Source organism: Letharia columbiana, assembly GCF_014066305.1.
Source record: "Letharia columbiana isolate WasteWater2 chromosome Unknown Sc0000013_s0, whole genome shotgun sequence".
Lineage (NCBI taxonomy): Eukaryota > Fungi > Ascomycota > Lecanoromycetes > Lecanorales > Parmeliaceae > Letharia > Letharia columbiana.
Genome location: NW_023501052.1, coordinates 794,408 through 805,996, shown reverse-complemented (window position 1 = coordinate 805,996; position 11,589 = coordinate 794,408). Strand labels below are relative to the sequence as shown.

General features: G+C 51.6%; 5 protein-coding genes across 5 annotated transcripts; 2 read left to right on the top strand and 3 right to left on the bottom strand.

Annotated features, from left to right (window-relative positions):
- Positions 1-1,063: 1,063 nt before the first annotated feature.
- Positions 1,064-2,823, bottom strand: HO173_005159 (uncharacterized protein; the record flags this gene model as incomplete). Its single annotated transcript, XM_037307077.1, has 8 exons — positions 1,064-1,527; positions 1,592-1,656; positions 1,884-1,963; positions 2,011-2,128; positions 2,182-2,298; positions 2,363-2,498; positions 2,551-2,587; positions 2,647-2,823. 8 exons carry the CDS (start codon positions 2,821-2,823, stop codon positions 1,064-1,066), a joined length of 1,194 nt encoding a protein of 397 aa, XP_037166201.1.
- A 1,127-nt stretch (positions 2,824-3,950) lies between these two features.
- Positions 3,951-4,559, bottom strand: HO173_005158 (uncharacterized protein; the record flags this gene model as incomplete). Its single annotated transcript, XM_037307076.1, has 1 exon — positions 3,951-4,559. One exon carries the CDS (start codon positions 4,557-4,559, stop codon positions 3,951-3,953), a length of 609 nt encoding a protein of 202 aa, XP_037166200.1.
- Positions 4,560-5,876: 1,317 nt separating this feature from the next.
- HO173_005157 (uncharacterized protein) lies at positions 5,877-7,643 on the top strand (the record flags this gene model as incomplete). The annotated part of the gene is made up of 4 exons (XM_037307075.1): positions 5,877-6,270; positions 6,321-6,631; positions 6,678-7,409; positions 7,461-7,643. The coding sequence occupies 4 exons, from the start codon at positions 5,877-5,879 to the stop codon at positions 7,641-7,643; spliced, it is 1,620 nt and encodes a 539-aa protein (XP_037166199.1).
- A 429-nt stretch (positions 7,644-8,072) lies between these two features.
- On the bottom strand, positions 8,073-10,222 carry HO173_005156 (uncharacterized protein; the record flags this gene model as incomplete). Its single annotated transcript, XM_037307074.1, has 4 exons — positions 8,073-9,412; positions 9,470-9,693; positions 9,745-9,871; positions 9,922-10,222. The coding sequence occupies 4 exons, from the start codon at positions 10,220-10,222 to the stop codon at positions 8,073-8,075; spliced, it is 1,992 nt and encodes a 663-aa protein (XP_037166198.1).
- A 42-nt stretch (positions 10,223-10,264) lies between these two features.
- Positions 10,265-11,574, top strand: HO173_005155 (uncharacterized protein; the record flags this gene model as incomplete). The annotated part of the gene is made up of 2 exons (XM_037307073.1): positions 10,265-10,269; positions 10,749-11,574. The coding sequence occupies 2 exons, from the start codon at positions 10,265-10,267 to the stop codon at positions 11,572-11,574; spliced, it is 831 nt and encodes a 276-aa protein (XP_037166197.1).
- Positions 11,575-11,589: the final 15 nt, after the last annotated feature.

The window sequence follows — 11,589 nt, the reverse complement described above, 5'->3', positions numbered from 1 at the left end:
TCATCAACCACGCGTGCCAAAATGCAAGTCATCTGCGAAATGCCAGCTTGTCGGTGAATGGCTGAGGCTGGCTGAGGAGCGTCTCATCGCGCCATGCACTTACCTCGTCACCGGAGCACATGTGAGATACGATTAGATACTGAAATCCAATCACGCCGGGAAAGATGTCCCACGTTGGCGCAACAGTTCCCGCAAACCACGGCCCTTTGATTATCTACACCAAGATCTTGAAATTGGTGAGACATCTCATTGACCAAATAGACGGCCACGGTGAGTCTCACGTCTCCTTCATGGCGCGATCTATATGCCGAATATCACGGCTGAATCACTTGATGCCTAAGACGTGACTATCGTCAACCCCAACGGCACCAGTCGGCCCAAGAGACGTCCCATCGAAGAAGTATAGTCTGCTGCACCTGGTTCCTATCTATCACATTCTGACAAGCCTTGCACTCAATGTACACCAGTGAGCTTCACGAACGTGAAACAGGAGACACACCCGGATGTCAAGGCCAAGTCCAGCCACACGAAGTTCAGAAAGCAGGAGAGTCTCGCTTCAGGGGCGGGATATATCCAGAGCAAGCGCGGCAACGTGAACGTTGATGCTAGACAGCTACATGCATCGTCCAGCTGCAAGCCTACGGCTCGAAAGGGGCTGACGATAGGGATGGCGAATACAGATACGATCTGATGGTGTGAGAGCTGTGAGGCCTTGGAGAAGAGGTACGGAATCATGGTGATGAAACTCGGCAGATTGAGACAGCTGAGCGATCTGTGATAGTTAGCATGTACGACTTTCTTTCTGAATGGGGATTTCCGTCGGCCAGGCCTTTGGTAGCCTTTGATGGAAATGGAGGTCTGAGCCGCTATTACGAACCATCATCCCAACGAGTCAAGGGTCCTAACAAAGTTCGCGCGCACGTTGTGTCTTCGCGGTAGCGATTCATATGACCAGTGTCTCATTCGAGCTCATATACACACAGAAACGACACCCTTCCCCGAATCCTCGCTCAACCAACGCCTCAGTCCATCATTACAACAGATGCACATATTCCCTCCCCCCTCAAAACACCTTATCCTTATACTCCAACCAATCACTACTCGTAACGACGACCTCATCCTTGACCCTGATGCCCCCAGCCGGCACATTCATCTCCTCGAGACTGATCTCATCCTCCCTCCCCCTCCCCACCACCTTCCCCCCGCGCACGTTGGCCTCGTGGCGGAAAAACCCCGGCCGCGCGCCCCCCGGACTGACCGCCTCCGACGGGTCCTCCAGCCGCTCGAAATAGCCCTCGCGGCAGTCCTCGGGGCCGACGCGCGGACTGCGCCAGGCGATCCGCGACGCCGCGCTGCTGGTGGTGTCCTGGGCGCTGGGTTTGCTCCTGGGCGTCTTGCTGACGCCGACGCCGCGGGTCGTGCCGCGGGCGAGGAGGGAGATGAGGGGCCGGAGGCTGGGGATGCAGGCGCTGATGACGCCCATGGAGGGTTCGGCGGCGGACCAGATGGCCGAGTCGACGTAGTTCCCTGGTTGGGCGGCTTGTTAGAGGGGCTCCCGGGTGGGCGGGTTGAGAAGGGGTTTGGTACGTACATGTGACGTCGACGGCGGCGAGTCGGGATAGCACGACGAGGCGGATGATGCTGATGATGCAGACGCTGCGATGACGGTTAGCAAGTGTGTGACTTTTGTGAGGCGTGCGGTTAGAGGGAGTGGCAGTCGCGGGCGTCGGCGACACTGAAATTTCGAGCACAGGAACCGTTGGGAAGACACGTTGCACGCGTCTTTCCGGCTACCAGCCAGTGTTGTCCGAAAGATCAAGGTACACCGACGCCGAGAGACAGCTTCCTTTCTCGGCCGCGGGCTTAACGTGGGCTTGACTTACAATCCTGCGCAAACGAATATCCCAGTCAACACTCCTTTTTGCGAAGCCGTTGTCCGCAGCCGCCAAAGCAAAGGTATCGGCTGTATTGCTGTTAGCACTGCGCACGTGAGTGAGCCGGGTGACTTACGAGCATTATAATAAAGAAGTCTATAACGCAATTGATGGCTCCAGGAACGATTTGTACAAGGTCGCCGTTGGCACACTTGCCCGGTCCCAACCTGTTCCAAAAGTGGTGTATCGGTTGACTTCATGCATGATAAGCTTTATGCCCCTTCCTGTCTGTCAAATTAGAGCTCACCATTGGAAGATCGCCGTCAGTAGGGATCCCAGGAAATAGCACAGTACGATGCCGACTGCGATGAACAGGAGTAGCTTCAGCTGTTGGACAGGAAAAATGCGTCTATAGAATGCAAGACTGAAAGACGCCATGGTTCAGCTAATTGACATTCTGAACTTCTCTTGCGGGGAAATTGGCTTACATAGCGAGTTTTACAACGGAAGTGGCAGAAAAGTATCCAATGAGATAGATGTACAGGATCTTGAGGAACTCGACAGTGTTGTCCGCGGGGTCCTTGAGGCCATATATGTGCTTGCCAAAGTCATTGCGCCGCTCCGCTAGGAGAATGTCAGCCCAACGCACCAGATCTTGTCGGGCCCGAGCACTGACAGATGAGGACGCATATGCATTGGATGTAACACAGAGCCTAGATCATTTCCTTCAGCGACGCACACCCAATATTGTCCAACTTTGGGCGTCACCAACACAAGCAAGGACCACGAAGAAGTCATCCCACCAGTAGCCGGCGCGAGCGACCTTTCTCGATACCAGGCGCGCGATGACGAACAATGTTGGCAGTACTATGAGGGTGATCATAGATCCGACCAGTCTTGGCCCTTGGTCCGCGTTCAAGTCGATGCCAGGAGGAGGTGTGTCCGCCATGGCACCTGTGTGAATGCTATTGATGCCAATGCGCGATGTCGACACCTCGTGCCCTGTCCATAAGATACTACGTCGACACCATGATGCTGAAAGGAATGCGAATAGGTAGCAGAGATGAACGTCAAGAAAGGTGGCGGAATATCTTCATTTGAGCTACAGTAGTCTAAGAACTAGATGCCTCGTTTTTGCCGTGTGTCTGGACTCTGGAACATACATGTGATGTGCCACAAAATTTGACGTTGGGAAAGGTCATATCCTAGTCGAAACTCATGCCACAAGGTGAAATTGCCAAAGCTAGAGCCGAAGTTGCCTAGAGCTATCCCGTCTTTTGCGTCTGAAATGACGCTTACGATTCCAAGTTGAATGCAAGGAAACGCGCTTGGGCTGGTGTATGAGGTTCCTGGATTGAGCTCAAGGATGGAGTGCAAAATCACGCGATGCCAGGCTTGATATGGTTAGAAGACGGTGGATTCAATCAAAAAGAAGGTTGGAGTCAGGGTTCTTGAAGCCAGCTGTGCCACGCTTCCCCCACACACCTCCGCACCATCGCGATTTGAGCCGGCCCGCCCCCTGGAAGCATGAGAAGCTCGGACGAACTTTGAGAAATCTGATTGGTAGATTCGGAGAGTTCAACAGACCCAGTGTCCGGCCTTGTGGCCAGTGCACGCTATCCCGAGAACTGCCCATTCTTTCGTATTCATGCAGTAGAAGACGTGCCATGTAAAATGAGAAACACTTCTCCCAGAATTGCTAGCGAAAAAGAAAACTCTGCTTTGCCTTATTGTTAGGGTTTCATAAATCCCTGCAGCCGTGAAGTTGTGAACCACGTGAGAGTCGTTTTCCGGAGACGAGGAACGCCGCAGAGCTTGTATTTGAACTAGTGGTCGAAGGAACTTGCTGATGACGATAATCAACACACCACTATGTGATCTTTGTCGATCTGTGTCCGCTATCGCCTCCTTGAGAGCAAGGGAAAAACCCAAAAAGAAAAAAATCAGGATTGCCGTATTCCTAGATGATCACCTGTGGCTTTCCAATCGGAGACTCAGACAAAAATTTAGCGGAACACTAGGCCAGAAGCTGTCCGCCGGAAGCTCAGAAATAACAACCAGGCACCGTGTACTTTATCACGTTTCTGCATAGGAAGAACAGGATGATCTGGAGTCTTGATCGATTTTGAACAGCACCTGCCCAACCCGGACGTTCAATTCCTCAAACACTTGGATGTACCCCTCTAGTAACTCTTGGGACCTTTCTGTACTCTGGGGCCAGTGCATTTGGTCGTGACTTGGTGGCACACTATCCGCAAAAATCAATGTTTTCAGACTTGGGGCCACTACCCCCGGGTTTGCCCAGAGTATGGCGCTGAGGTAGTTTTTTAGTCGTCGCTTGCAGTGTTTCTCATGCTCCGCGGCTTTTGCGCTGTTGCTCGAGGATATCCAGAAAAATGTGTTCGCCTCCAGGTGCAGCATTTTGACCAGATTGAAGTGCCGAGGAAGGAAGCGCCAGCCCGACATGGCGAACGGTTTCCGAAGCGGAAGGGAGAACGTGTTTCTGCCATAATAGTACTCCAAGGTTTCTTGGTAGAGCTGATGGCAGGCGAAGAAAAGAGCGGTCTTGGTGTAGTGAGACTTTGGGTGGAGGAATTCCACGATACGGTCCTCAAGATAGATGAATGAGTAGATGTGGCATCGTATCTCCATTGGGAGTGTCAGTAGATGAGGTTTGTCGGACATGGCTGGGGGTTGCTGTGAAAGGATTGGAAATGGTTGTGAAAGTGACGATGCTGACATTTGTGACTGAACGACGCACCAACGAATAATTCGGCTAGCAAAGTGCTAATGAATAGGCTCAATTCGGACTAGTGCTGAGATACTGGTCCAGGCCTAATTTGTAGTAGCGTGCTATTGATTGAGCTTTTCTAAGGTATGCTTTTCTCCTTCAATTCTTAGATATATCGAGTACAGTACATCTGCCTCTGCGTTAGCGCTTACTACTTGAGTCCATATTGTGCCATATCACACATGAAGAAGGCAGTATAGGCGTCGGAGTCCATTTCCCTTCTTCTCATCCGAATCAATAGTCTTGTCGAGACGTCTCTATCTTTCGAAGAATGTCTGTCGACAGCAAAAGAGATCGGGACACAGCGCCTTGAACTACGAGTTTCTTCGAAAGACATCATTCACGTCTGCTCTTCGCCTTGAGGCTGCATTATCGCAACACGTCTATCAGTCTCGACACCCCAGCCCTGGGGCTCAAGGCATTAAATATATATCACGCCGCTGAAAAAGAGACCAAGATGATCTCACTCATCTGATGTGCTATGACATGTTAGATAGCAAAGAAAGAAGAAGCTTGACATTGCCGGGATGACGCGGGCCACAGTCTTGTTGGAAAGTATGGCTTCTGCACTGCGGTATGATTGTCAAGCCTACGACCACGGGATCGAAAAACCTGACAGTATGCGGCAGCTACTGCAACGGTCCTCAGGACTGTGGAAGCTCAGATGTCATGGAAAGCTGCTTCTGTGCCATACCTTCGCCTGCAGACTCCAGGACTCTTGGCTTGGACATTGTCGATCCGGTTGCTGTTTGTCTAATTTTGGCTATGACGACTATTAGCAGCCCGCTAAATGGAAGAAGTGTTTCAGGGTATGTGAATGAGAGGGAAATGGCATATCAGTGTCGTTGTAACTCGACGTACATGTCGAACGAATGCTGTGGATCGAGAGATGGGAGGGTGCCTCGGCCTTTACAGTTGAGGTAAAACCTTCGGATTTCGCTTTCCGGAAACAAAGACGGATTGGTGGTGTATTATCACTTGGCGAGGTGTCGAATCTATACGTGTAAATATAGACCGAGTGACTTGCTGCACCAGTAGTGTTTGTGAGAGTGATTATTGCAAGTTGACATCGTAGTCACTGATGATTGATAATTCATTATGGTATAACTGGCCAACCGTAATGACATCGGCAGTCGGGAATTACTTCGTACTGCCGACATTGTACTCGAACATCAACTTCGGGCCTCCTGACCGCAACAGGATCTTCAGCGATGGCCGCCCACGACAAAGTCCGATGGCATCCACCGCTCAAGGCACCGGCTATCGAAGTCGTTGACCTGCTCTCCGACTCGGAATCCACTTGCACTCCGCCGAGAACCAGCGAGCACACAGGAAAGCACGACGCGTACAGCACAGTCTTGAGAGCGAAGGGCACGGCGGATGACGATATACAATGGCGTGCACCTCTCAAGGCTCCTGTGATTGAGCTCGACGATCCGCTCCCGCTAGATGTATCGACGGGAATGGGCGAGGTCCTCGTGAGCGGTGAAGATGTCAAGGCGCGCGACGCGTCAGTGGAAGGAAGCGATAGCGATGAGGATAGTCAATGGTCTCTCTACGAGGATGCGCTGGGTGGAGACGAAGATGAGATGGTGGTACGTTCTGGTACGGATATTCTCACCCTGGTCTGTTGCTTGCAGTGCTAACATATGCAGGTGACGGCTCGTGCACTCTCGAAGAATCCTTGGCATTCCGCAAACGACTAAGACTCATTGGAGGTGACAGGTTTATTGCAGAGACGGTGGAAGCAGGCAACATAACGGCCAAGAAGCTGTGTACGGCGTTCGGCATCCGGCCACCATTCTTCTTGGACGGGGAACCAGATGAGGCGTACTACTCTCTACTGGACCTTGCAATGTGTCGTGAGCTATCGAAAAGGGCCAAACTGCCACAACATAACACCATTGAGGATGCGGTATCGTTGTTGAAGAAGTCACGGAATATCATTGTCCTCACTGGAGCTGGTGTAAGGATATCGTGGCAGATTGTTGGATTACGGCTGATCGGCATAGATATCAACAAGTCTCGGTATCCCAGACTTTCGATCCAAAGAAACCGGTCTGTACTCCCAGCTACAGCATCTCGGTCTCGGTGACCCGCAGGAGGTGTTTGATATCAGCCTCTTCCGTGAAGATCCCAGCATTTTCTACAGCGTTGCCAAAGACATTCTGCCGTCGAGCAAGAAATTTTCGCCGACTCACGCATTCATACGACTGCTGCAGGATAAGAACAGGCTCTTAACAAACTTCACGCAAAATATCGACAATCTGGAGGGCCATGCGGGGATTCTGCCAGAGAAGCTAATTCAGTGTCATGGATCCTTCGCCACTGCAACGTGCATTGAGTGTACATATAGGGTCAAATGCGAAGCGATATACAAGGAATTGAAAGCCGGAAGGGTAGCGCGTTGCGATCGATGTATTCAATCTATAAGACAAGCGAAACCGGGTCTCAAGCGGAAACGAAGCTCCAATGGGTCGTCTGGTTCGAGGAAAAAACGGCAAAGCTATGAGGATAGTACGGATGATGAGGATGACGATATTGCAACTGCAGGAGTCATGAAGCCGGATATCACCTTCTTCGGCGAGGATCTCCCAGCGACCTTTCACAATCGATTGATGGATCATGATAGGGACCTCGTAGATCTTGTACTTGTTATTGGGACTTCGCTGAAAGTGGCGCCTGTGTCGGAGGTTGTTGGGGTGTTGCCGCATCATGTGCCTCAGCTGTATATTTCCAGAGAGGTAAGCACCTGTCATTTTCGCCTCGTACTAGCGATACTCATCTACTTTCAGCCATGCAATCACGCCAACTTTGACATCGACCTTCTGGGTGATTGTGATGCCGTCGTCACCGAGCTCTGTCGACGTGCTGGATGGGATCTGCAGCATGAGATGATCCCCCATGATGAGAAAGTTGACGTGCAGCTGAAAGAGGGCTACGACTCTCGATTTTCTTTCAAGGTTGTTAAGGCATAGCGTGGAGTGGTTTGCCTGCATTATACCCATTAATTGCATCTGTGGGAGCGATGAAGGCGTTGTCGGTACAGAGGCTGGGAGCATGATTGATCGGATGGATCACTTTGTACTCTATCATTTCTATATATCTTAACTGTAAAAGACGAAAAGACCCACAACCTATACAAGCGAGTCGATTGTGATACCATACAGCCATTTGTGGTCTTTCCTAGCAGCACGACTAGCCGCGATGTCGGAAAAACAAGCGGAGAACTGGTTCCTCGAAGCATGCAGAGACGGCTTTGTATCCGAAGCAGACGCAAGGGGAAATATTATACTTGACATCAATGCTATGGATTATTTTCAGGTCAGAAAATCGCGGTGCGAGCAAGTCGAATCGCAGAACAGAAGCTGCTGGCAGCATGGCCTGAGCCCGCACAAAATTCAACTTCAAAAAATCAATGGCCGAACTGCCAAAGTGACAAACACGAATCCGAATGGCGTCAAAAGTGTAGCAAAAGAATCATCAAGAAGGCTCAATCCGGCGCAGAGCGCTATGACAAAAGTCATGACGAGCCAGAGAAAACACCACTTCCGGCCCCGCCGATTGCGCAAAACACTATTCTCGACGGCTTTCAGCAGGCCGAAGCACGCAAAGATACCGTCAACGATGACTGTTTCGTGCGGCGAGATACGACGAAAGAGCTCTTGGAACTGATGGTGTTGGGAACGCCTCCAGTGGACAATGTGCGCGGCCGCGAGGCTGAGGCAAAAAAACGTCAAACAAAGATCGACGATCATGGGCCATTGGCGCAACGAGAACGCGCCAGCGGAGAGGCTCAAGGCGCGAGTGACACGGGCGATGATGCTCAGACTGAGCGGGAGCATGATGGTCAAGACCATGAGGGGGATGGCGATCTGCCAGAATAGCGAATTGTGTAGGTTCCCGGTCAGAATCTCGACAGTGTTCATGCCAAAGTATGAGGACACGAAGGCGACTGGCACGTAAATGGCGACAAGGAAACCGATGATTCCAGCGATTTGATTCTGCTTTAGTTCTTCCAGTGATTTTGCCTGGCGAGATGTGTTAATTTGATGACCCAGCGGTCTTGCAAACCTTACCTGTTGTTGACATTCGCCCAGATGCACCATCGTCAAGTTTAAAGATTCGATGAGATAGTCTGTGTCTTTCAAAACATTGTCCTTTCGAGTCGTTAATGCCTCCCCTGCTGTACTTGAAAGCTGTCGGCAAAGTTGTTCTTTGGCAGCTTGAATATGGTGAAGTGTCAAGGTAATAGAGTCTTGCAACATTAGTAGGTAGAGATACTCGGCCCTGCCAGGGTGATCACGGCTGTGTATAACCTGATGGGTCGTAAGTAAAAGCTCAATTTGGTGGTAGCAGACAGTGTATACTATCTCAGTCGCTCGGTCGAAAACCTTCCCTATGAACTCAAGCGATTCCTCGTTCATTTGCTCATGGATAATCAAAATGATCTCATACAAACATTTCAAAGGAACCACGTCTACTAAATTTTCAGGCTGGGTTACTCCGCCATCCTGAGGTAGAGGGTGCGTGAGGAGTATCCTGAACCTCGCCAAAGCTCTAGTGGAGTCAAATGATAAAGTCGTGTTACAGGAGCCATCGTCTTTGAAATGATTGAACAGCTGAATGATCTCCATGGTTGGCTTTGCTTTGTAAGGCCGCCTTGTATGGATATCAAATACGCTAAAATCGGGCACATTAAATGGCCAAACGTATTCAAAACCCCAGCTGGACGAGGCTGGCACGACTGTTGCATACTACTGAGTTGCTGGATAATGAATCGAAAAATGCAAAAGAAACTTACCTTGAGAAGGAAGGCGAAAGACGCGATTCCTATCGGCGTTGCTCTTGCTATCTGAGCTCTGCAATATGATATCGACGAACTCCTGGCTTGCGTAACCACTCCAACAGAGAAGAAATGCAAGGAGAGTTCGGGCCCAGAATTGCGGCTCAGAGTAAGCTGAGAGAGTGAACAGACGGAAGTACGAAAAGAGCCGCTTGATTACGGGTGCAGTCTTCGTTAAGCAACTGTGACATGTTATATGGCACCGACCAAACCGGGCAGGCTTAGAAACATACCATAATCGAAGTGTACCTGGGGAAGCTTGCTCATAGTCCGCTCGGAATTGATGGAATGCTTCATATACTGACAGGCTGCTGACATTCTCATTTGGAAAGAACGAGGTGAACGTTACATTCGAAGAATCTTCATTCCCATCAGTTGTTTGCGGCCAGGCAACAACAAGGCGAACAAACCTTGACTTGATACCGCGAACCAGATTAGGCCTTCGAAAGATGCAGCAGGCTTCTCGTTCAGTGTGTGGTAGATATCGGCTAACGTGACCTCTTTCAGGTCCCTCAAAAAGGTCTCGAAGCCGTCTGGGGCCACAGGTCGTCTTCGATAGAGCAACTTGCTCCATATGCTATCGAGTACGCTGTTACTTATTTCTTGGTCTCGAGGTACGCGAGGCGGCACGACGGGTAAAGGAAGGGCATAATTGCGAGTGTGAGCCTTCCCTTGGGGTAGTCGGATAGCGAACTCTGTAATGTCTACCATGCCTGGTTAAGACACCGCATCTGCAGGATATCAACGAAGGCCATGGTGTGAGCTCGTCGACCTGTTGCGAGGCTGCATAATTATGGCGTCTACAGCTAGCGAGATCCTAGTTCGAGAGGGGAATTAGCCAAGAATCTCCACTACGTGCCATGGACCACCCCATAGCACACCGCATAGGCGATCTACGATAGAAAATGTAGAAGAACATCTTGACCGTATAGTTCACCATTCCATCTCAAGACTGAACAAAAAGAGGGTCAAAACTCAACTATCCAAAGCATTATTCAGTCAATAACCATCCTCTTCCATCACCCCTGCCATCCCCGCCATGTCCACCCCACTCTACACCTCCCGCCTCTCCCTCCCCCTACTCCACCAAATCCTCCCTCAACACCCTCGACATCCACTCACCCACCCACTCACCCCACTCCCCATCCTACCGGCTCGTGTAATACGCCCCCCATCCCTCCCCTCTCACCTCTCCCACACCCAATACAACATCGCACTGACTCCCCCTTCCCACCAGCTACATCCACGGCGGCGCCTTCCGTGACCCCCTCGTGAGCTCCCTATCCCTCACCCCCTCCCTGCCCGCCCTCTTCCAAAACCCCCACGTCGCCGGTATCGCCTCCCTCAACTACCGCCTCTCGCCCCACCCGACCCATCCCACGGATCCCAGCGACCCGTGCGACGGGGCCCGGAACGCGGAATGGCCGGACGCGATTGAGGACGTGAGGGATGCGATACGCTGGTTGAAAAAAGAAGAGGGGTTGGGAGGGGGGGAGTGGATTGTGTGCGGGCACAGTGTGGGGGGCACTATGGCTGTGATGGTTGGGATGGATGGGACGGGGGGTGGGGGAGATGACGGGCGGGGAGGAAAGGAGGGAAAGGAGTGGGAAAGGGGTGTTTGGGGGGAAGAAGGCGGTATGGATGGGTTGAAGGCTGTTGTGTCTCTAGAAGGTATTTACGACTTCACCGCGTGCCGGGACGCACATCCGCGGTTGCGGGATATGTATGATGCTTTCACTACGGGGGCTTTTGGGCCTGAGGAGGAGGGGGGATGGGAGAGGGGGGACGTGTTGAGGTGTAAGAGGAGGGTTAGAGATGGGGTGGAGGCTGTGGTTGTGGGGCATAGTAGGGATGATGAGTTGGTGGAGTGGGAGCAGGGGCAGAGGTTGATTGGGGTGCTTGAGAGGGAGAGGGAGGGGGAGGGGGAGGGGGAGGTGGTGAGATTGGTGGAGGTTGAGGGGAAGCATTCGCAGGTTGTGAGGGACGGGGTAGCGGTGGGGAAGTGTGTAAATGTTGCAATTAGGGTGTTGGTGGAGAAGGCAAGGGCGAAGGAGGGAGGTTGATGGGATTAAGATCGG